The sequence below is a fragment of the Cheilinus undulatus genome, linkage group 4 (assembly GCF_018320785.1).
Source record: "Cheilinus undulatus linkage group 4, ASM1832078v1, whole genome shotgun sequence".
Taxonomy (NCBI): Eukaryota; Metazoa; Chordata; class Actinopteri; order Labriformes; family Labridae; genus Cheilinus; species Cheilinus undulatus.
In genome coordinates this window covers 9,012,020-9,034,612 of record NC_054868.1, presented here as the reverse complement: position 1 = coordinate 9,034,612, position 22,593 = coordinate 9,012,020, and the positions used below count along the sequence as shown (strand labels likewise).

The 22,593-nt window shown below is 38.6% G+C and overlaps 3 protein-coding genes across 7 annotated transcripts in view; 2 read left to right on the top strand and 1 right to left on the bottom strand.

The window, feature by feature from the left end:
• slkb (STE20-like kinase b) overlaps positions 1-6,032 on the bottom strand; it is a 48,427-nt gene extending 42,395 nt beyond the window's left edge. The window contains exon 1 of the mRNA XM_041784895.1: positions 5,077-6,032. Coding sequence (XP_041640829.1) covers positions 5,077-5,226 — 150 coding nt within the window. The 5' untranslated portion in view covers positions 5,227-6,032. The remainder of the gene's footprint in view (positions 1-5,076) is intronic.
• A 276-nt stretch (positions 6,033-6,308) lies between these two features.
• stn1 (STN1 subunit of CST complex) lies at positions 6,309-18,187 on the top strand. Of its 2 annotated transcripts, XM_041785700.1 has the most exons (10): positions 6,309-6,537; positions 6,729-6,824; positions 7,171-7,248; positions 8,164-8,337; positions 8,792-8,903; positions 11,454-11,601; positions 11,857-11,979; positions 12,084-12,156; positions 13,327-13,391; positions 18,069-18,187. In XM_041785700.1, the coding sequence occupies exons 1-10, from the start codon at positions 6,405-6,407 to the stop codon at positions 18,075-18,077; spliced, it is 1,011 nt and encodes a 336-aa protein (XP_041641634.1). In that variant the 5' UTR covers positions 6,309-6,404; the 3' UTR covers positions 18,078-18,187. The 2 variants fall into 2 exon arrangements, with proteins under 2 accessions (XP_041641634.1, XP_041641633.1); XM_041785699.1 differs by lacking the exon at positions 18,069-18,187 and having other exon boundaries at positions 13,327-13,796.
• Positions 18,188-19,324: 1,137 nt separating this feature from the next.
• sh3pxd2aa (SH3 and PX domains 2Aa) overlaps positions 19,325-22,593 on the top strand; it is a 227,897-nt gene continuing 224,628 nt past the window's right edge. For all 4 annotated transcript variants that reach the window (XM_041786334.1, XM_041786333.1, XM_041786332.1 and 1 more), the window contains exon 1: positions 19,325-19,462. In XM_041786334.1, coding sequence (XP_041642268.1) covers positions 19,367-19,462 — 96 coding nt within the window. In that variant the 5' untranslated portion in view covers positions 19,325-19,366. The remainder of the gene's footprint in view (positions 19,463-22,593) is intronic.

Genomic DNA, 22,593 nt, shown 5'->3' with positions numbered 1-22,593 from the left:
CTCTCTTTTGCTATCTCTCTGTCTGTGTGTAACAGACACTAACACTGACAGGCACATTTTAATTCAATGATAAAGGGACTTAATAGTTGCATTTGCTGACTGGAGAATTAAACAGGCTATGGAAGTTGAGGCTCTGACAAGCCTCTGATCCTCCATCTATGTATGTGTCGAGTTCAAAACATGTTTTTTCCAAGTTATTTTCAGCGTAACCGCACTGAAACAATCAGAATCTGGCAGGTTTGTTGCGGTCACTTTGTCCTCTCTGCCTGCATAACCCAGCGCTGCATTAGGTTAGTCCTCTCTGTCTCCTGCTGGGCATCTCTCGATCAGTCAGCTGTGTGCTTCCACAGTTATGTTCTCACACACTTGTGCACAACCAACCAATGAACAGGATCTTGACTGGATGAAAGCATACTGACCAAAGAACCAACTAAAAGGTGTTAGCCCTAAATGTCAGGTTTTTCTTCAATCGTACAGCCATAGTGTCAAACAAAGCCAAATCTTTAAAAAAAGTTACAGATATAAGCCGTATTTCTTTAAGCAAAGCCGATGAAAGTGAAAGTGAGTCTTATCACACTTTTTTCCCCACATATATTTTACATCTTTCAGTATCAACACATTAACAACCATCTGAGTACTTTACAAAGTGTGAATGAGCTTGCTGCCATTCTTGGTTACTAAAAGCAAGAACTGACCAAATATTGGATGACTTAGACTTGTGTTTTTGTTGTATAAAAAAATATAAATATTGTTTGATTTTCCCCAGAAATTTATCAAGATATCTTCAGGACACAATATACTGCCCGGATCTAGAAGATATCAGATGTGTTTGTGACACTTTATCCTTTAACAGTCTAGTTTTTTCATATACTGATTCCAACTCCAAGAATGTCTCTAACATAGCCTCAAAACCTCCTTTATCCCTGGAAAACAACTCTTCACACCACTCCTAAACACAGCTAATCATGGAGTTCCACAATCATGGATACTCAATGCTGCCACCTGCATCTATTGTCTGAGAAAAGCTTAGAAAAACTGATTTGGCGCCCATTGTTTGTCTGCTTTTATGTTGTACAAGGGGTTTAAACCGTCATAATTACATCTTTTATAAGAGAAATCTTGTCACATTCATACAGTGTGAGGAGTATACACCAACTAATTATCTCAGACGTTCATTTGCATCTGACTGATACATTATGGACTACTTTTCCAACTGAGGTAGCTCACTAAAAAATGAAAACATCTCTCTTGAGCAGTCGGTCTGTTTTGTGAGAACCTGGCCCTTGCATTGCAGGAGAAATTGGCAACCTGTGACTAAATCATTGTCCGAGGAGATTAGGCTTAATTAAAGCACGGCACAAAGTAACACCAGCTAGGGATCTTGGTTCAGTTCAACTGTTTCAGAGTCTAAAAATAGCATCTGGCAACAAAGAACAAAACAGAGCATGTAAATTACATCTTTTAGCCACAGACTTCCTGAAATCAGAGAAAGTAGAGCCCTCCTGACTGATAAAATGTACTGTCAATCATGCAAGTAAAGTTTCTAGCTCCTGCTGTGCATTTGGGTCAAACCAAACAATGGAGCTATTAAAATGATGACAAGAGTGTTGCTTTGATGGTAGTTCAGCAATCTGACAAACTACAAGAGTCATTTAGGTGGTTTATTGGTGCTTCAAAAAGAAAAAAAAAAGTTTGAGCGCTTTGTTATTGTCCATTTCACTCCTGATAAAGAAGTATAGGAAATATGTGACTTATGTTAACTCTCACAATGAAAAGAGTTTTGGAAACAGTACTGGGTACATCCAGTGACATCTCGACACCCTTTCCCTTTGCATGCAAACTTTTGACTTCAACATACATTAGTTTGCTAGTATTACGGGGCCTACATGGACCAATTAAAAATAAACTGGTGTAAAAGTCTTCTAACAGGCAACTGCCATTATCTGAGCTCTTATCAGAGAATATATCAATAAAGAAACTCCTCAGGATAACTTGGCAATGTTATCATGTTGATATGGTTATCAGTAAGGATGCATCAGTTTCGGCAGATTTTTGACCTGTTAATAATCATAAGCATCAGCAAATAATGGGGACTGACTGGATAGTAAGGGTGTAACAGTAAGAAAATTTTTTTTAAAAACCTCGGTTTTTAAGCCACGGTTCGGTATGTTTTCAGTACAGTAATTAAAGTGAAAAAATAACAGATCTTTTTTTTTAACTGTATTAAAATAAATAGGCTGAATTAATTTAAATTATTAATAATGCTGCAGCCTCCTTCCAAAAGGTTTTTGATTAATAAAACCTTTAGGTTATTTTAACTGATATATTGACATATTTATACCCATTCTTTAAACACTAAAATTTCCCAGCCAACTTGAACACATCATCAGTAGTCCGGAAGTTTGCTTGTTAAGTATGCCAATTAGCGTCTATTTATGCTGATTTCAACACGGACTTCAGCACTGGATTACTTTTTTAACTAATGGGACCTTCTAAAAAGTTTGGGAGAACTTTTTACAGCCCATCTTGGCAGATAGAGAGGTTAGAGCCGTGTGCAATCTAAGGATAACTTTATCTATGACACAGCTGCAGACATGATGGAGTCCCCTCTCCCCCTCCTTTGAAGCTGACAGTTAAAGGTACACTTTTAGAATTAATTTGATTCACAAAACCAGAGCACCATTGTTAAAATGAAAAGATCTTTTTGTTGTTCCTCCTCGTTAAAGTAACGTTCTTGTTTGAGTGGTGACTTTTCAAATGCTTTGATTGGTCTGCTGGACGATATGCTGTCAGTGACACATCTGCAGAATAATGTCAGCGCTACTGTTGTCTTTGTCCACTGTTGTATTTCACTGGGATACAAAGTGTTCCTAAACAGGACACTTTTATCTAGGAATATTCAGGCTGTTGCTGTGGTTTGCTGTGGTTGTGTGGTTGCCAGGACAGTGTGACAGTGAGTTGTGCTCTGGTTTACTGTTTTTGTATGAGCTTTGTTCAACATGTATCCATTCGAAACACGTCTGTACCGTACTGAGAGGCCCGTACCGAACAGATATAGTACGAATACACATACCTTTACACCCCTACCGGAGAGCGTATATCAGATTGGAGATTGGCAATTTGATCAGATCATCCCGGATGATCACTTACGCCAGCTGTCATAAACGCGTGACAATTTGCGGCAGGCCGAGAATGCGTGGCTAAGACAACAGTAGCAGCGGGTAGCTACATTAGCAATGCTGTGGCTAAAATGTCGGCGGTATAGAAATACTTCAAGCTTGAGAGACGCAACAGTCCAACAGCTACTTGCAGCATCTATAACAACTGTTTCCTGGGGGTAGCAGCAGGGTTTTGTTTAATAATACCAATTTGATCTGACATCTCTGACCTAAACCTGCAAATGAATACAGTGAATTCACTACAGTAACAGAAGAGACTTTTACATTGAAGCAACAAACTCTGGACTTTAAGAGGAAAAATAATTACCCTCAAGAGCGATATGGCAAAAAAAAAGAAAGTTCTATAGCAGCTCCAGTTTAACTTTAGATACTGCACTATGATAACAAGAGTGCTCTGTATTTGATGATCGGGTTTCTCTGGAATTCTGTTGTGTTTGGGTCACGTCTCAAATTATGCTGTTTCGTTTTTACAAGGACTGTTTCACTTTTTAAAAGTGTTTTTGATGATCAAACCTCTGGTTATGCTGTGGATGTCCTGAGGGCCCGAAAACCGACACCAGTGTTGGGGCGCAACACCAGGAGTGAGAAGGCCGGACAAAAGAGATGCCATCGAGCTTGACCTTGGCTGCCCAGTGACACATAAGTGTGTCTACATATGTTGAACTTGAATCTAGCCAATCCCCTCCAGCCCCGGATTGTGGCACACTGGGCCCTGTGATGAGTCCTTAGCACCCTGCATGCCTAGAACTTATGCACAGCACTGTATATTTACAACCATCCCAGTTTGCAGACCACTTTTTCTCTTCATTTTGTTTTAAAAAAAAATCATACATAATCACCCTTTTCATACACAAGAGGGACACCCACCAGTTTGTCCCTCATGTAAAGGCAAATTGAGATACCATGTCTCATGTTAAAAAACAAGCACACTGTATTTTAAACATTTTTCTGCAGCCTCTTGGTGCCCACAATATCCGGTAATCCAGCCCTCTATGATGACTGTTGATGATATCACCAAACTGTAGGCATGGCTCCAACTTTGCCTTGCTTTTCAGACAATGAGAGGCTGACAGCAAACTGAAAAATGATATCGAGCACTTTATCTGCAATGTTTAATGAACAGGAGTACAAGTATTTAAACTTGATATCAGCAGAGCATCCCTACAGCTTTCCTTGTAAATGAATTTGTAAAGACAAAGGGCAGATATTTGTATCACAGCTGTGAAAAAGGGGTAGGATAAACATGTATTAACTTCATTCTGCTCCAAACATGTTTGTTTGCTTCATGTTGATGTGGTAACTGCTGGTGTAATTTAGATCTGCTTTCTTTTTGTTCATATATTTTTCTTTAATCAATAATTGTTCAAATGTAGATATCAATAATTTTACCATAAGACCAGTAAATGGAGAGTTTAAATAATATTTTACCCAACAATAAAAATACCCGGTGACATTTACATGTCTCTCACATGTCAATAAAAGAAAGAGTACAATAGTTTTCTTGTGGAAGTACTATTTTCAGTTTATCAATGTTTTACTATGGTCAGTATTTTACTGTTTTTTTTTAAATATTTTTTTCAATCTTCATCTTCCTCAAACCTCCATACCAATAAATTAAATTAAAAGATATAAATTAATTTGATAAGACAAACGTGCAATGGATCTCAGCAGACATATGACCCCATCACCTCCGTCACAAGGCTGGTGTGTTTGCTTGAAGATGGTGGGTGGGTCACAAAGCAAAACAAGACTACTGTGGCACTGCTGTCACGTTGCATGTATTCAAAAAGAGGACTGTTTGGTTACAAAAACGTCCAGGCCTATTTTGCCACAGTAAAGCATAGCAGAGGAAATGCTATTCTCTACGAAGAAAAAGCCTGAATGAGCTGTTACCCACCTTGAACACTTTCCCAAAGGCTCCATCTCCAAGTTCGCCGATTATGTCCCATATTTCCTCTGGATTTTCATCTCTGCGCACATGTTCATACTGTTTCTTCTTCTTCTCGGCACCCAATTTAAATATTTTACGGAAATTAAAAAATGACATACTGAATCCTGCTTCATTCAATCATAAAGTCAAAAGAGGAATTAAACTTTTAAAAGCCAAAATAGTTTCCGTTTGCTTACTCTAGCACCAGTCTTTGGAGTAACATGTGTCCCATTAGTTATTAATAACTGCCTAGTCAACACAGAGCTGCCCTCATAATAGTTAGGATCACAACCTAGCTTAGCCTTTGACACTGTTTTGACCAGTCCAGATACTAGCCCTTTCGCACATCATGGGTCATTGTAAACCCCTGAAAAACAACTAACAGCTAATCTGGAAGTGTTCCAGCGTTTGAAATCTGCCTAGAAAGACTTTCTTTTATTGCAAAGTAGTGCGGGAAGCTCGCCGTTGTTCCAACTCCTGACGACCAACTGGCCCGACAATCCTCCTGTGTGGCTCTTCTTCAGCCAAGAGGGAAAAGAGGAGTCCTTCCAAGTAGTTGTATTCCACAGAGTAATTCATTAGTTTCCTTGAGTGTGAAAATGGTTATAACATACCCGCAAATTAACATTCGCTAACACAGTAAAAACAGTCATCTTTTTTCCTTGAAGTGGGACGGGTTTAATAATCTAGCGGATTTAGTGTCGGTGCGCGTTCACGAGTACCAAGCGCGCGGCTGAGTTCTTTCTCTTCTCACTCCTCGTGCTTGACCGTTGGCGGGGGAAATTAAATCTTTTGCTGCCCTCGTCTGTACGGAAGACCAAACACAGCTGACCAAGGCGGCGAAAAAGACGTGCTAACTATTATAACGACGATAGTTTGAACTGTTTCATACCGAAAAATAAACAATATGAACGGTGCTAGTTCTTTGTAGTGTTACCCCATCCAGTGGCCTGCATCGACTCAATAAACACAATCAGCCAGAATTCTTTGTGTCCCTGCTGAAACTACATGTCCCACAAACCTTTGCGAAGCCCGAACGCGTCGCATAATCATAGAAATAATTGTGTCTAAATATTTATTTTAACGAACCGATAATCTTCATTTGAGAGATGTGTAGTAAATAAATATTGCCTGCCGCTGTAGAAAAAAATATTTAAGTATGTGTTGACAGAGAGTCACGTGATCAATGCTCGCTCCACTCTCCTGCTGCTAGCTTAACTTTCCTCTGGGAGTCTATTCGCTCTAAGAAAACATCACAAAAACAAGTTGATAATCTGTTTTGCACTCATGATGAAATGCAGGCAGCTACGAAGGATCAAGCAGAGGAAGCCCCATCGATGTTGTGGGGACTGGACCCGATATTTTCTGCCTTCGCCAAGCTGTATGTTAAAGACATCCTGGAGATGACAGAGTCCATACAGGTGCCAGGTAGTGACACATACAGATACACAGGTTTTACTTCCAAAGTAAACATCAGTTATTATCTTAGATAATGAACAAAACTTACCTATGTACACGTTTCAGGTTATTTTTTCTTGTTAGGAAGGTTAGCCAATTCCTAACTTCCTTATGCTTATGAAACCATTACTGTTATCTTTTCATTTCTCTATGCTTCACAGGAATTTACTTCTACAACTCACATCCAATCTACAAAGTTGATGTTCTCGGGACAGTGGTTTATAAGAGAGAAAGAGAAGACTTCTTCTGTTATGGAGGTAATTTTGTTCTGACCCTTTCTTTACCCTTAGTTCATTGTGTAGCATCAAATGCAGAATTATCTGATTGATTGGATTTGGCTTAGTGTATCAGGATGTTGATTCAGATAGTTTGGTAATCATGTGAACAATGCTTTAATTGTAAAGGCTCTTTAAAGGTCCCACTATTGCAGTGTCAACTATTTTGAGCGTTGTCAAAACAAAATCCTAATACCTTTCCTTTTTTAACCACTAAACTTGTTTTAAATATCCTGCATTATGAATAACGGAAATTATTATGCCTTTGAATTGTTTATTTTTTCAGAAACATATCAGTATTTGTCTAATTTTGTGTCTCTTTCTTCAGTGGATGATGGCACTGGTGTTATAAACTGTTTATGCTGGAAAAATGACCTTTTGAAAGAGGAGGGGGATACTACTAAATGTGAGTTTCCCGTCTTTGAATTTGGCAAGAGTTGCTTAAGCTTTACATGCCTGTACTATTAAAATTGTCTTCAATTGGTTTTATTATCTTGACTTACTGCTTATTTGCCATATATTTGGAAGTAACATATGTAATTGGGGTCCCCCAAATTTTGTGTTTGGATTTAATATGCAATAATTTCTTAAGTTTCTTAACATGAGTGTTTTTTTTCAACAAATCAGCAATTAAACAAGCAAAAAAGATACTAAAAGATACTATGTAATAACCAACAAAATATTAGATGAGAATAGGGCTGCATGACTTTGAAAAAAGTATCTGATTGCAATTATTTTGACTCATTTTGCAAACTGGATGTGAATTGTTTTATTGAAGAGGATTCATCTGGATTAATGTTCCAGCCTAAACACATGCATATAGTAAATTAACACTTCAAGAGTGAAATCTACCACCTAGTGCCTTATTATGAAATTAACACATTAACCTGGTGCAGTGAATTTATAAATCCTTTAACGATGACCTGTTTCTTATGGAGTCATTGTTTATTTTTCCATCATTTAACATTTTTACATTTTTATTTTTTCTTATATTTAATATATCTTCCATATTTGATATTTATCCTTTCAATTAGAGCCTCTTTGTGCAAAGGCTACCCTTTTGAGTTTTCTTCTCCATAAACACAGCTCATTTACATACAGTAAATATTTGTACTTGAGGTCTTACAGATATGTCAAAGGCATTCCTGTCGATACATTTGCAAAGCTGTGATAGAATCATAGATCTACACATCTCGTTGAATAGCTTTGCATGTTAATGTATGAGTTTAGCTGTTCTTCAGCAAGATAGATATATTTACTGTAAAAAAAACAAACAAACAATGAAGTCTTGTTGTAGCCTGTATGGATTTTTATTTTTTAGCAGGGGGAAAACACAGTGATGGGGTTCAGGGAGGCTTTAACCCAGTCGCTGAGCTGGCGAAGCTGAGACAAGCCCAGCGGAGCCGCTGCCACCTGGAGATTGGAGAACTGCTGCGAGTCAGGGGACCGGTGAAGACTTCGAGGCAACAGCGAGAAATCATGGCCTCAGTCTACTGTGAGTGCGTAGCCCTGTTCTCTTCAGGCCACAGCCATCCACTTTCTCTCATTTCCTAGTAATGTGAAACAGCAGTAATAGCAAGTAAACACATCCAGCCTGGTTCCAGAATAAAGGAACTGGGGTTGCTCTCATTGTTACGATTCAGTATATGCTTTTGAAACCCAGTCTGAAACTATGTCAAAGAAAACCAACATCCATGGTGCCTCCTTAGCAACTACAAATGCTCAAAAACCTTATGCTCACTTTCACGTTATTCTACATTAACTTGTAGTAAATAGCAAGAACAGTCTTTATCCTAGCACTTCAGTCTACCTTTACAATAGCCTACATGTGTCTCTCTGTCTTATGTGTACACAAAACCCCACACAGCACATTTTTATTTGTGAGTGTCTGCCATCTATAACCTCTGTCCATTCATCATGTGTGTATCTGTGTCTCTGTGTGTTCACAGATAAAGTGAACGACCCAGTGATGGCCGTCCAGATAGCATGGATGATGGAGGTTCCTCAGCTCTACAGACAGTGCTATGACAAACCATGCCAGCTGCAGCCGAATGCAACAAGGTAAAAACAATCACCCCAAATAACAATGATATATTTTACTGAGTAGCCAGGATTCACCTCGCTGACGCCCAATTTTTATCTTTATTTTTACCACATGATCCCTGTTCCTAATAAAAACAAGTAAAGAGAACAGAATTGTATGTTTTCATGGTTGTACATTAAAATATCAGAGATGCCACTGCTACTTTTTAACTAGGAATTGAAGTTAAACCAAGCAGCAACCTTCAATTTTGAAAAATGAAGCCAATGTTGAAGTGTAAAGAATTCTGGTTCTCAGAATGTCCTCTTGAGGCTGCCTCCAAAAGCCAAGGTAACCTCATTAGATTCCAGGCATTCTCTACTTATAAATGCTACATAAAATGTAGAATCTGTGCATGGGGGTAGGTTGTCAGCATTGCAATGTTAAATGGACCTGAGATTTTATAGCACTTTTCTATTCTTCTGACTACTCAAAGTGCTTTACACCACAGGTTACACATATCCATTCACTCCATGTTCACATACCTGCAGCGAAGGCTGCTAGATAAAGAAGCTGGCTAATTCCATTCATATGCATCCATACACATTTAAGTGTCATGCTCAAGGACACATCGACATGTGACTGGTTTCAGTACATTTGTAATTGGAGTTGTATTAACCAACGTGTCAGCAGACTTCGCAGCAGAAGCAGTTTGTGTGAAAAGAAGAAACGAGGCAGGATGTGTTTAGATGAAGGATAAACTGGTCCAGCTTCCCTTAGCACTAATCAAAAGATGATTCATTGATCTTTTTATAATTGCAAGAATGTCTTTGCTTTACCTCTGCATGAAACAGCACCACAGTTTTTATAATGAAACAATGAGTGGGCATTAAACAGAATGATCCACATTCAATTAAGGATGTTCCTAAGAGTCTTTTTCTCCATTCAACTAAATGCTAATTTAAATTTCATTTAACTGACTAGTCGAAAGAGAAGAAAATCCAAATTCCTCACAGGGTCATTGTGTTAGCAGGTATGATATGAACCTGATGTACTCAGTACAGCATGGCTAACATTAAAAGCTAGCTCCGCCAGCCTTCGTTTCTCTTCGCAGATAAATATCGTGCTTTGATGTGTGGCCTTTTTTCAAGTCAGTTGAGTAGTTATACATGAGTTAAACCCTCAGCAGCCTACATACCACTTTATTTCCATTTACTACTTTAAAAACTGTCATACCACGCTGTTGATGCTACATGCTAACCATTAAGCTACTGCTAAACCTCTCGTATATATATGCCCGGTGAAGTGCTGTGGGAAAGCTCAGACAGGAAGACAGCGGCCATAAACTAAAGCTACAGCGGCCTCTAGTGGCTGGAGGTTCATTACAGTCAAAAAGAGCATTAAAGACTGGACTTTCAAACCTGTGTTTAAAAAGAAATACAGTTAATTAGTTGAACCAACTCATAAATTTCATACCAGCTAATTTGATAAATGAATTTAACCATTTAATTGTGCACATCCCTACACTCAGTAATCAGCTGGCTTAAGCTTTCCTTATCAGCTACACTGTACAGCTCACAGTTTTACAAATAAGGCATAAATCGCTGCTTTTGATCTGCTGGTCCCATTTAGAAGTTGAGGAATGTTTTGACTTTACATTGTCATTCAGTGCTGGATGTGATGGCACAAAACTGCCCGTTGTAGTTAGCCTAGCCATTGATGCTAACTGCTAATTAGCCTGGTTCTCATGTGTAGATGAAGATTGGTGTTACTGCAGAATTTAACCTTATTCTTGCATTGCTTGCATATAGCATGACTAATGTCCAGCTAATGCAGCATTATGCAGTCTAGTGTCTGTAAGGCATGTACATTTTTACCCCCGCCAAGGAGGTTATGTGATTGGCAGGGTATGTTTGTTAGCTTGTTAGCAACATAACTCAAAAAGTCATGGGCGGATTTTGATGACATTTTTAAGAAATGTCAGGAATGGCATAAGAAAGAACTGATTAGATTTTGGGAGTGATCCGGATCAATGTCTGGATCTAGGATTTTTTTGAAGGATTCTTTACTGTTGGGAGGTAGGGCTAATGGTGGAGGTCTGTGCTCTCCGAGTGCTTTTATAGTTAAAGATGCCATCCTGGCATCCTCAGGCACCTATATGTATCCTGTAACATCTGTATCAATGCACGTATCATCATGTGATCATACATTGCTGTATCAATTTTTGTCATTTAGCCCTAGTCATTACTGGGCTTTAAAACTCTGTCTTAGAAATCAATGTCACTAAAATGTGTCCATGTGTATATAGGTCTACCTAGGTCTCTTATCTCAATGAGACTAACCTGGTTAAACAAAGGTTAAATAAGAATACAGTCCATGAGTACAACACGAAGAGTAGATGGTAGCTTTGTTAGCCATTTAAACCCCCTCATATAATTTGAAGATCAAAATTCATGTAAATAAAACAAGTAAATAATCTAATATATTTTATGTAATTTACACAAAAGATAGAAGGGTATTCTGAGATATTAATAAAATAAATATAAACAAGAATATTTTGTCATGATTCTATGTCTGTTTTCTTTCTTTAGCTCAGCCCTCAGTCCCCTCTGCAAGGCAACAAATATCATCAAAGACTTTGTCAAGCAGAAGTCAGTGAGCAGGTTCAGACCATATGATGTTCTGGACCTCCTGCAGCCTCTGATCTCCAGGCAGCCTCAAACAGCATCAGCAGATCAGGTAAGCCAGAATGAAAGTGTGCTTACCTTTTCTTTTTGAAGATGTTTGATAATGGGGCCAAATACCAAATTCAAATGTCAGACTGTATTCAAAGCATACATCTTTGGGGATATTGATGAACAGTATAAATATATACAACCAGCATTTGATTTTTAGCAAACCAATGTACCTTTGCTCTTTAGAAAATTAAGGTATTGTTCATATAAATGGGAATCAATGAGTTCTTAACTATCCTGCTTCTCTGTTGCTGTGAAGGAGCCTGTGGCAGGTCCGTCTCTTTGCCAGCAGCTACGCCAGCTCCTGAAGGAGGCCCTTCAGGTTTTACAGGATGAGGGTATTGTGTACCGCAAAGTGAAATCCCAGGATGAAGTCTACCATGTGAGAGACAACAGAGAAATCCTCGGTGAATCTTTCCACTTCAGAAAGTTGTTGTTGTGAGCTGTCATTTAGGATGTGTCTCTCTTTGATTCTGTCAACAATAGGTGACTGCAGAAGACAAAGATCTGCTCATGGCAGTCAAAGACATTATCAGGGAAGACTCAAAGAGGGAGAAGTGTAAGGAGCCTTTGTTTTTGCTTTTTACAAAAGAAATCTTTATGTGAATGTTGATTCATTGTAGCTTTTAGCTTAATTTAGAGACCATTTCCTCAGTCTTCCTCCTTTGCACATAGAGGTACTAACATCAATTTGAGACCAAGTGATTATCCTTTATGCTAGGTGTGAATACACCTTGGTGTTTACTAATGGCCATTCAGTATCTGATAGCTCAGACTGCATACTGAGGTTGCCTGAAAGTAAGCAAAAGCATTGCTTTATTTATGTCTGTCAGCTTACCTTGGAGTGAGAGGAACTGGAGCAATTTTTAGAGAAGGTGGTTTGTCTCGGCTCAGTAATGAAAGGTAGTGTTTCATCTCCCAATTTTTATATCTTTTAAACAACAACAAAAATAGACGAAAAGAAACTCTCTCAAATGGGAGCCAGCGCCTGTCACTCACAAAAAGAGCTAAGTCTTTGAACTGGTTTGTCCACAAATGACACATCATGACTTCCTTGTAACTTGTTGTCTTGAATTGAGATCACTGTGTGCTTTAGAAGCACGTTTATGAAAAATGAGGGAGAAAAGCTGTTAAAAAGGTACTGCTAGCCTCCTGCATCATGGCTAATTTGCCCCCATTCATTCACGCAACACATCGTTCAGGAATGCCAAGACATGGTAAGAAAGGTACATAATAATATAGTCTTGCAGTCACTTGGTATCTGTTTGCCCAAAACAATTTATTTTTAAGACACAAAGTAAATCAGAGCTGAGGGAAAATACAAGCTGAAATAAGCACCAACTTGTTTTAGCTGCATAAAACAAGTTCATATGGAGTTTTACATCAGTTTTTAGAAGGGCCTTTACTAACAGATATATTCGTCAATGATATTTCTGATATCAGCTATATTAATGTTAAATGTTGCTTATTATACCTTTGAGAAGACATGTTTAATTATCCATTAGCAACAATTAGACAACAGCATTATCTTCAACAACTTACTTGCTAACGTCACTGTAAAATAATGTAAAGCACTAGCTTGTTTTAATTTTAGAAGCAGCATAAAATATGTTTTTAATTGAAAACATTTACCTTAAACAGTCTCTTTTTTCATGTTTTTATTTCTTTATAACTTTGGTTTTCATGAACACATGTAATGATATATTTTTCCCACTTCCTGTGTCTATAGATGCAGAAAAGGGCTGTCACATCCTGCACATCCTGTCTGCTGTCAGGCAGCGCTACAGCCTCAATGTGAGCAAAGCAGCACTGGAGCTGGTCCTCAAATCACTGGAGTGCAACAGTGACATTGTCAGCACCAGTGACAACCATTACACAGCTTTTTAGCCAAAGGACAGTTGGGCTGTTACTGCATATGATGAGTGCAGTATGGCCTATTGCTCCAAATGTGAGCCTAAACCAATCATGGCATTTATTGTGATTTTTGTTAACTTAAGTACTTCTCTCATTAGGGTATCTCCAACAGTTTTTTTCTAATAACACACACACACAATTTGTACAATGAAAAGTTTATGAAACGTATGTAAAATAAAAATCTTAAAAAAATGTCAGGTATGATTTCAGACACTCTATGTCTTCCAAAGTTTTAACTCTTTCCATTAGTTTTGTACTTTTAAAATGGATTAAAGAGAGAAATAGGCGGTCTCTGAAACCCCATACTCATGCTCCTCATTTGAAATGTCGCATTGAGTATGTAGAATGTTTTGACTTCATAGTGTGCAGGTTTTTGTATGCAAGAAACCTTGGGATGTTTACTAGATTGGCCAGAATTTTTACATATTCGACAGGAGCACATCAGTAGGATTAAACTTAAAATGTATTGTGACTCTCAGGCTATCCCATAACAGAGTTCACCGACCTGCCAACAAGTCAGATGGGATTTAAAGTTACCAAGCTGTAATACATTTGAAATATTATTATTGAACACTCTCATAACTATGAAACTCTATTGATAATGTTGATATGTTTATTCTTGTTGAATTCTATTTCCAGGCTGAAGGTCATGCTAGCTTGTTGCTATCTAAGCCAATAAAAGTTGGAAATATGTTGGTGACAGCATGCTGACAGTAATGTTAATACTCAGTATGTTGTATATGTGGCTTCAGTATATAGTACAAAGGATGCAAGGCAGCTTAGCCTCCTTTAAGCAGTTTAACTTCTCATGTCAATTATTGGAGTCACCCAATAATATTAAAAAGAATCCAGGTTTAAAATTGCCTTACTTTCAAACCATTAGGCTGAATCCACTTCTAAACGTAGTCTCCTTCTCTTACATTTCCTATGATGCCACACAATAGCACATTTGTCAAACTGAAGGACTTTGCACATAGAGTTAGAGTTTTTGTCTCTGAAACTGCGACACTAGAAATGTCTGTATTTTTTAACAGTTTTTTTTCTTTGTGTTATTTGGCATTCATCAAAGTTATATTATAATGGGTGATAGGCTATTCGGTGCAACAGATGCAGCTCTCTCTCTCTCTCTCTCTCTCTCTCTCTCTCTCTCTCTCTCTTTCACAGAAAATTAACTTTAAACACTGTTTTTTGCCCATGCATTCGCTTATGGACCATACAGTCACATAACAAGATAGACTGGAATAAGAGAGAATAGAGATGCGGACCTGTGTTTTATATTTTCAAAGAGGGAAAGAGCTACAGAATCATCTTCACTGGGTTTTGACTTTGCGTTATGAGGAAAAATGCTGCCTTGCTTTGAATTTCTGAAGAGAATAGAGAAGCAAATGCATCAAAATCTATACAGGTTTTTTTTTTTTTTTTTTAAGTCAGATTACAGATACAAAAACATCCAAAATACAGACTCATTGTCAAGACTTTTGTCCTGTCTTGTAAACACAAGATCCTTTAGATGACTGGTTCCTAACCTGGGGTCCAGGACCCCCTAGGGGGCCACCTGAGATCTCAGGGGGTTGCAAGGCTTTGTCTGCTCTGAGGTTGTCAAGATTAGACTGGCATAAATTAACTAAGATTGTGGCAAAAGTTTACTTAAGTTTATACAAATGTATTTTGGTATAATGAACATTTATAAACCTATTGTCCATGGGGATTGTCTATGAAACAATTAAAATTGATGCTGATTTTTTTACAGTAATCGATCACTTTTTAATTTCTGTGGGTCTTGGGGGGGCTCGGCTTTTCTTAGATATCAGTAGGAGAGGCTCCAGGGAAAAAGGCTGATAACCACTGCTTTAAAACAATTTCCTACACTGTTACTTTACCTGAATAAGTTTTAGTCAAATTGAATGGAATTTTATCCTGAAAAATATCCCATTTGGTCCCAGTCTCTTTGGAGTAAAATTTACTCTGCTTGCGGAGAAATGTTTTGAGAGTTTTTACTCTAGAAGGTGTTTTCATTTAACTCTAAATGATGATTATTTTCTCCATAACAAAATTAAAACAACTAGGGTTTTTTTTGGGTGTGTGAAACAAATCCATCTGGCATGCCAGGTTAGGTTACAATGCCTTCTGATGCAAATTATACAAGTAGTCATGAAATAAAGCATAGTTTTTAAATGTACCTGCATATTGTGGATGACAGCATCTAGAACTGTCAGAGCACAATTCCCAATATTTAAAGGTAACAAGAGTTCTATAAATTTAATTCCATCTAACTCAGTAATAAAGTAAAAAAAAAAAAAAAAAATCACTACTTTCCATCCAACAGGACCCTGCTTGTGTCCTGTTAAAGCATGGGCTCCAGTGCAGCTGCAGCATCTTGAGTTTCCCACCTGCCCTCTTTATTTGATAGGCTGACCAAAAGTTAGTTTGAGTCCATGTTTTCAATATGGTAGCTGCCACTGATTGGCTTTAGAAGATGGCTTTAGTAACCTATAGTCAGACTTTTTCCAATACTTCACACCTGTGTCTTCTAATAAATACCTTGGGTTTTTGATTGATGATGCTCTAACTTTTATGCTTCATATTGAGCAACTTCTATATAAACTACATTTGTGTCTGAGCATTTACGTTAGAAATAAGTCTTTTTTTGTTGTTTCTTGTTTTTGTTGCTACCACTTTTAGGCCTCTGATTGATTATGGTAATGTTTCATGTATGCATACATCTTCTTTACCATGGGGCACTAATGTTTATAGCAAATCTAAAGTCCTTAACTCATCATCGTATTCTGTATGATTAAGTTCTTCATTAGCTGCTCAAAGACAAAATCATTGGCATAGCCTTATTTATAAGGAAATAGCTAACCTGCTTCCATCATACTTGTGTGATTTTACTGATGTTGAAAGTTCTGGAAGTTACAGTCCTCACTCTGTGACTCAGTTGCAAGACTTATTTTTGCTAACTGTGCCCAAAGCCCATCTTGAGATGGACAAAAGAAGTTTTGGATATGCTGCTCTTGCAGCCTGGAATCTTCTGCAGGAAAATTTATGTCTGAGGGAGCTGGTCTCTAAATTATTTTAAAGTAGACTGATGGTCTTGGAGGAGGATGCATCAGGTTATAGAGACTTTGACTGATGACTTTCTTCTCTGTGACTCAGGAGTTGGTTGATCTGTTTGTAGTGTTTAATGTTTTCTGTAAATCTTTTAAATGTGCTGCTTTCTGTCTTGGCCGGAACACTCTTAATTCAGGGCCCTCTGGTGGACCCTGGAGAGACTGTAGTTGGGTTGTGAGAGGTAATTTACAAAAAACTTTAAATCATAGAAATAGAAACAAAACAAAACTAAAACACTAAATCACCTTTTAAATGACTTTAAAAATCTTTGATTACACGCTATTTATTTTCTAAATCTCTGAAGTAACAACAAACAGCCAGACAATTTACCTGATGTTACATTTTTATCATTTTCTTCATCTGATATATACACCCGATGTCACAGTTTAACTGGTGTTGGATTAACCAGTGACACTCTGTTAAACATTCCACTTCCTGACTCTAAGAGTTAATCAGTATCTTCAGATACATTAATGTGACTTGGAAGAGTTTATGGACACAATGAATTACAGAAAATATAAGAAACAAAAATTTAAGTGGTCTGATTGAAACGAAAAAATGGTAGTGGCTCATTAGTTGAGCTTTTCTCCTCACACACACTTTCAGAGTAACATTCAGGTCTCAAATTGAGACCTAGCATACTGAAGTTTAGGAAAGGCTGCACTAATGTCTGCTTTTTTAAAAAGTTGAACTGCAATTATGTTTGTTGGCATTTAAAATCTAAATTTGTTTATTGGCCTGGATGATTTTTGATACTATATTTGACATTTAGCAGATTATCAGTACTGGCGTTTTATTTTACTGATAATCAGTTACTTCAGAATCAGTTATTTGGCTCTTTTGCAAGGTGTATCATCCCCTCTGGCTTTGTTTTCACCCTCCACTATTGGATGGGCTTGGTGTCATACAACTGCCAGCCAATCAACACTGAGGCCAGGGTGGCACTGACACAGGAAGTGGGCGGCATCTCTTTCCGCATCAGTGTGGCTCTGTGTGGTTTCTCATATTTACAGAGGAAGTGATAAATTGCTTATATTCCTCAAATTTTTAAGATACAGTCATATTTTTGCCACATAAAGTACATTTTGTTTTTCATAACAAATACATATCTGTTCCAAATATTGGTTATCGGTCCCATGTTCTACTAATAGTCGGTATCCATATCAGCCCTGAAAAACAATATTGGTTGACCCTTAATCATAAATTTAGGCTAAGCCCCAGATATTTAACACTGCTCCAGAGTAACAGTAAGTGTGTGGGTGTATTTTTTTAAATATTAATATTAGTATTTTTTACAATTAAAGACTGGCATTGAAAATAATAGGCCATGTTAAGATGGCATTAGGTAGTAGCACCACAAATTGGAGTATATTTAAAGTAAAATGCAATTGTCACAAGTAATACAGAGCTGAATGTAATTTTTTTCCACCCCCTCCTTCACTCCAGGTTTCATGACCCCACCTGGTGCCTCCTGTTGACCCCCTGGGAACTCTGGACCCCCACTCCGAAAAACACTGAAAGGCCCAGGGGCAGATGCAGCTGGATTTTAGCCTCAGGGTCCAGGCAACAGAAAGGTCTTTTAAATAAGAAATACTGATCTGATACTGGTCTTTTCTAAAAATAAAAATGCTTTTATTGTGGGGTTTAATTGGCTCTATTTGTTGCTTCAACTCAACTGAACTACACAAAAGAGCATAAAAGCATGTAGTCCAGCCTCTAAATGGGTTTCTTGCTTGTGTTGCTGTGTGCACAGGGGGGCAGTGTTTGGTCGTTAATTGGCTCTTTCATGTAGAGCAGGCTGCTGCTGATTGGTCGCCTGTGAAACATCTGTATCCATAGTTCCAGTAGCTCGTGTCTCCGGCCAGAAAGCTGCACACATACAGCTCTGATCCTGGAGAGCGTAAAGGAACTGCGTTATTAGTACACCGTCATCTAATGCACAAGAAGGGAGAAAATTTCAATCATTAGGATAGAGTACAAGTCGAATTTAGACTCATTTATTTGCCTGATGTGTGTGACATATTCTCTTAAAGGCAGAACAAAACTTATGGAGAGGAAGGAAGACGGATGGATGATGCGAATGATAAATCCCCTCTCTGTGCTTTCAGATGTAGCTTGATAACTATGTCACATACACACAACAGTACGCTTCTCCTGGAGGAAGGCACAGACAAATCCCTGTGTTTTTTTTTCTTGCCAGCTTTATTCCAAGTAGCCCTGAGGACGTGATGAAGCCCATCCCACTCCGTTCCCTAAATTCACTGCGCCTGCCGGAACGCAGCAGGAGGCGTTTGGCGCTGGATTTGCCGGCTCCCTTTACATTCATCCAGCCTGTGTAACCTCCAGGTAGGCTCATGCCCCTTTTTTGTAGGCATCAAGGCAGACACAAAGGAAGTCGCGTTACTTTTTTTTCTATTCTAAGGTGATCGACTTCTGCACAGCTTCGGATACCAGCCTCTGTCTTTGAATGCAACGTGAAAATCAGCCTCTACTTGGATATTCGGCTGTGCCTGTTTCACCGAGAGGCTTCAATGGACTATCGATAAGTTTCTAATCAGATTTGACGATCGTTGCGTCATCGGAGGGAAGTCTGGTCGGCCGGATCTGCTGCGAGGAGCTGATGTCTTAATGGACCGCTGAATGGTTAAATGACACAGCGATGAATGTTGGGATTTCTCTCCCGTGATATAAGATAGCTTATCTGGAGCCGCAGCAGCTGTCTGTCTGCCTGCCACTCGCCTTTAATGCATAGCCTTTGCAGGGTCAAGATGCAGTTTCGGACTGTGCTGGACGTGAAAGTCGTGGACGTGGAGAAGAGACGCAATCCGTCCAAACACTACGTGAGTTGCCTGCCTCAGCTTCATCCATGTCACCTCTTTCCCACCTTGTCCCATTCAGATGTGTCAGCGGTGTATGTCTCTGCTCTGGCCTGTGCACAGCCACAGCGTGACACCTAAACGGAGCGTTTAGTCCATCTAATGTAGCCTGGCTAAGCTAAGCTCACAGTCAGACTCTTGTTCAGCAACATCTCTGCTCATAAATCATTAACAATGCCAAAGCTTTACTAGCTAACCATCCACAGCCTCTCAGTAGACATACTTCATGAACACAGGTGAGCTGTCACAGCCGTGAACTGTCATAATGTGCATACTAGGCACATTCAAGTAATGGAGGTTATCATCTTTAACATGTCTAGAGTATTCTGAGTTCCAGGCATGCTATTGGATCTACAATCAGGGATGCTTTGAGTGGCTTCAGTTATCTTTGGTGTTAGATGATCAAAGGTTCCTCTAATTTGCTCTCTCCTATATTTTCAGGGGGTCGAAAGGTTGAAACAAACTTCCACTGCTGAATGGACTTGAGGTTTTGGGCTCACAGTAGTTAAGAGTATGCTATGCCTAACGGTTTGCAGACTTAGATAACAAGGGGTGGGAATTGCAGAATAAGTCAAGATACCAAACCATATTACAGCATACTATACTAAACATTATACTAAAAGATAGGGATGCACAATGCTGGATTTTTGCTGATATTCAATATGCGGACATTTACAAATAATTTTAGGTGATAGCTATTTCCATGGGAATTGATACGATTTTATTGACACAATCACCATTATTGATTCTGCTTATTATTTCAATTCTTTATAGATTCTCTTATCAATTCCTGTCTATAGTAAACAGTTTTCCCAGCCAAAAATGCTAAACATCATATATTGGTTGTAGAACATGCTAAAATATGCAAAATTTCTCTTTTTTTAGTTGGAAATGTCTCAGTTAAAACAAACTGCTCTCTGTGTCTTCAATACCTGAACTTAAATTTGAATACAGTACTACTGCTCAGTATCTTTTAAAGAGTAACTTAAATACAAAACTAGTCTCTGTATCCTAGATCTCTGGACATATAAAAATAAATAGAAATCTTGTACAAAATTTAAAGTACTTGTGCAAAAAGATGCATGCCTTGCATAGAATCACTTGCATGTTGTGCTATTTGCGTCATTTTTTTGAGAAATGAAGCCACATTTTTTACTGCCTTGACCTGTTTTTGTGACTGGTCGCCATGTTAACGTCCTCAATTTCTCTGTTCTTGCTCGGGCTGTCACTCAAAGGTTTGTCAAAGCACATGGAAGTAAGGCATCAATAAGGGAACCATTAAAGGGGACATGTTTTACCATTTTAAGACAAGTTTATATCTGTCTCAGAGGTCCCCAAAACATGCCTGTGAAGTCTGTTGCTGAAAAAACACTCCAGTATTGGATCTTTGCATGTCTAAGAACGCCTCTGTTTCAGCCCTGGTCAGAATGAGCTGTTTCTGTTGCTTTAAATGTTACTGTTACTAATGTTAAATGTTATGTCTGTATATCCACAATATACATTGCCTCCTAGTGTCCAAAGCAATGAGCTGCACTTTTTTATGAATGGATGAAAAGCTAAACTACCTGTTGCCATTGGGGAGAGGATAATATTGTCAGGGTTTATTCTGTGGCTATACATGAACTCTAACTCAGTGGATAACTTCTCTCATGGTCTTAATATGTAGAACAACAAAATTGACAACAGTTCACCAGGAACAACAAAATAACCCCAGTAGGGATCACTGTCAACATCCAAACACAACTAAAGTCATCTAAACACTGTGCCCAAGGGCATGATGGGTAACTCTGCTTACACATCCCCAAGATTTGAAATTGCAGTGGGCAGAGCTTAGATCAGTTTTTCAAATAATCCAAACACTAAAGACAATTTCACTCAGAATGGAGTTAAAATTTTTCTTTGGCTGTTAAATTCAACTTTGTTATGTTTTATGAGCAGGGTTTAGTTGTGCTGGAAGCCGATAGCAATGGCTGCCGCCAGTATAACGCTTGGCTTGGATGTATCTATAGCAGCAGTTTTATGAGAACTGAACCACATTTCTTTATTAACTAAAGTGCAAAGACCAGCACTGAAAGCTTTCATGACGGAAACATGTTGTCGCTCTTCTCCTGACCTGCTTCGACATGAGTTGGAAGTTGTTACAGGCAGGGTTTAGTTGTACTGTAAGCTGGTATAGACGTCTGCCTCTGGTGTAGCGATGTAGTGATTAGCTTGGATGTATAGAAGCAGTTTTATCAGAACTGGGCCACATTTCTTTATTCAAACAAGAGCACAGAGCCACACCTAAAGCTTCAATTGGAGGAGTAGATATTTTGCTGACCGGCCTTGGCATGAGTTTTTTCCAACAACAGGCTCCGGCACTTGTAACCTACAACAGCATCTTACTGTCAAGCTCAGGTTACTACTGGAGCCGGGCATGCCTACTACCTTATGTTGTCTCGTTGCTCTAACTGGCCTGTAATGATAGTGACGGACAGAACGTTCGTTCAATCACCTTCCGAGCATTTCTTGAAAAATCCTGCCATTCCCAAACACTTTGTATGGGAGGTTTCACAAATGAATGTGAAATAAATCTTATGCAATGTTTATCTGGTGTGTCAGGTTAAAACGCGCATGGCTTGCGGTGAAAATAGACAAGGCTTCTATTTTCTACATTCTCAGCGTGTGAGACAAATATATCTCAGTCTGAAAGCTCTGACCTGCATGCCAAAATGAAAAGAAAAAGCTGTGAAGCAGCTCCTGTGCATAGGGGTGAGTATCAAAATCCGGTACGGACATGGTACCAGTACCAACACATCCAATACAGAAGTACAACACAGATGTCAATACTTCATTTCGGTACCATGTCACCCCAAATGTACGGAAGAATAAAACTGTGGAAATTGTGAGATTTATGTGTTGCACTGGTTATCCTTTTTATCCCATATTTGATACGACAAAAACCCAAATGATACCCATTCCTGTCTCTGATGTATTTTAGCAATGCAGCACCCACTCTGAAGCAGCCTGAATCCAGTGAGATGTAGCTTTTTTAAGGAGGCTTAAAACTCACCTCAGCTCCACCCGTTGTCCGTTTTATATGTTGATTGAAATTT

Bases quoted from the DNA above. Each gene is read 5' to 3' on its own strand.
- stn1 (XM_041785699.1), top strand. From the start codon at position 6,405: ATGCAGGCAGCTACGAAGGATCAAGCAGAGGAAGCCCCATCGATGTTG. The intron at 6,538-6,728 runs GTAGTGACACAT...TATGCTTCACAG, and splicing joins AGAGTCCATACAGGTGCCAG to GAATTTACTTCTACAACTCA. The intron at 8,338-8,791 runs GTGAGTGCGTAG...GTGTGTTCACAG, and splicing joins AATCATGGCCTCAGTCTACT to ATAAAGTGAACGACCCAGTG.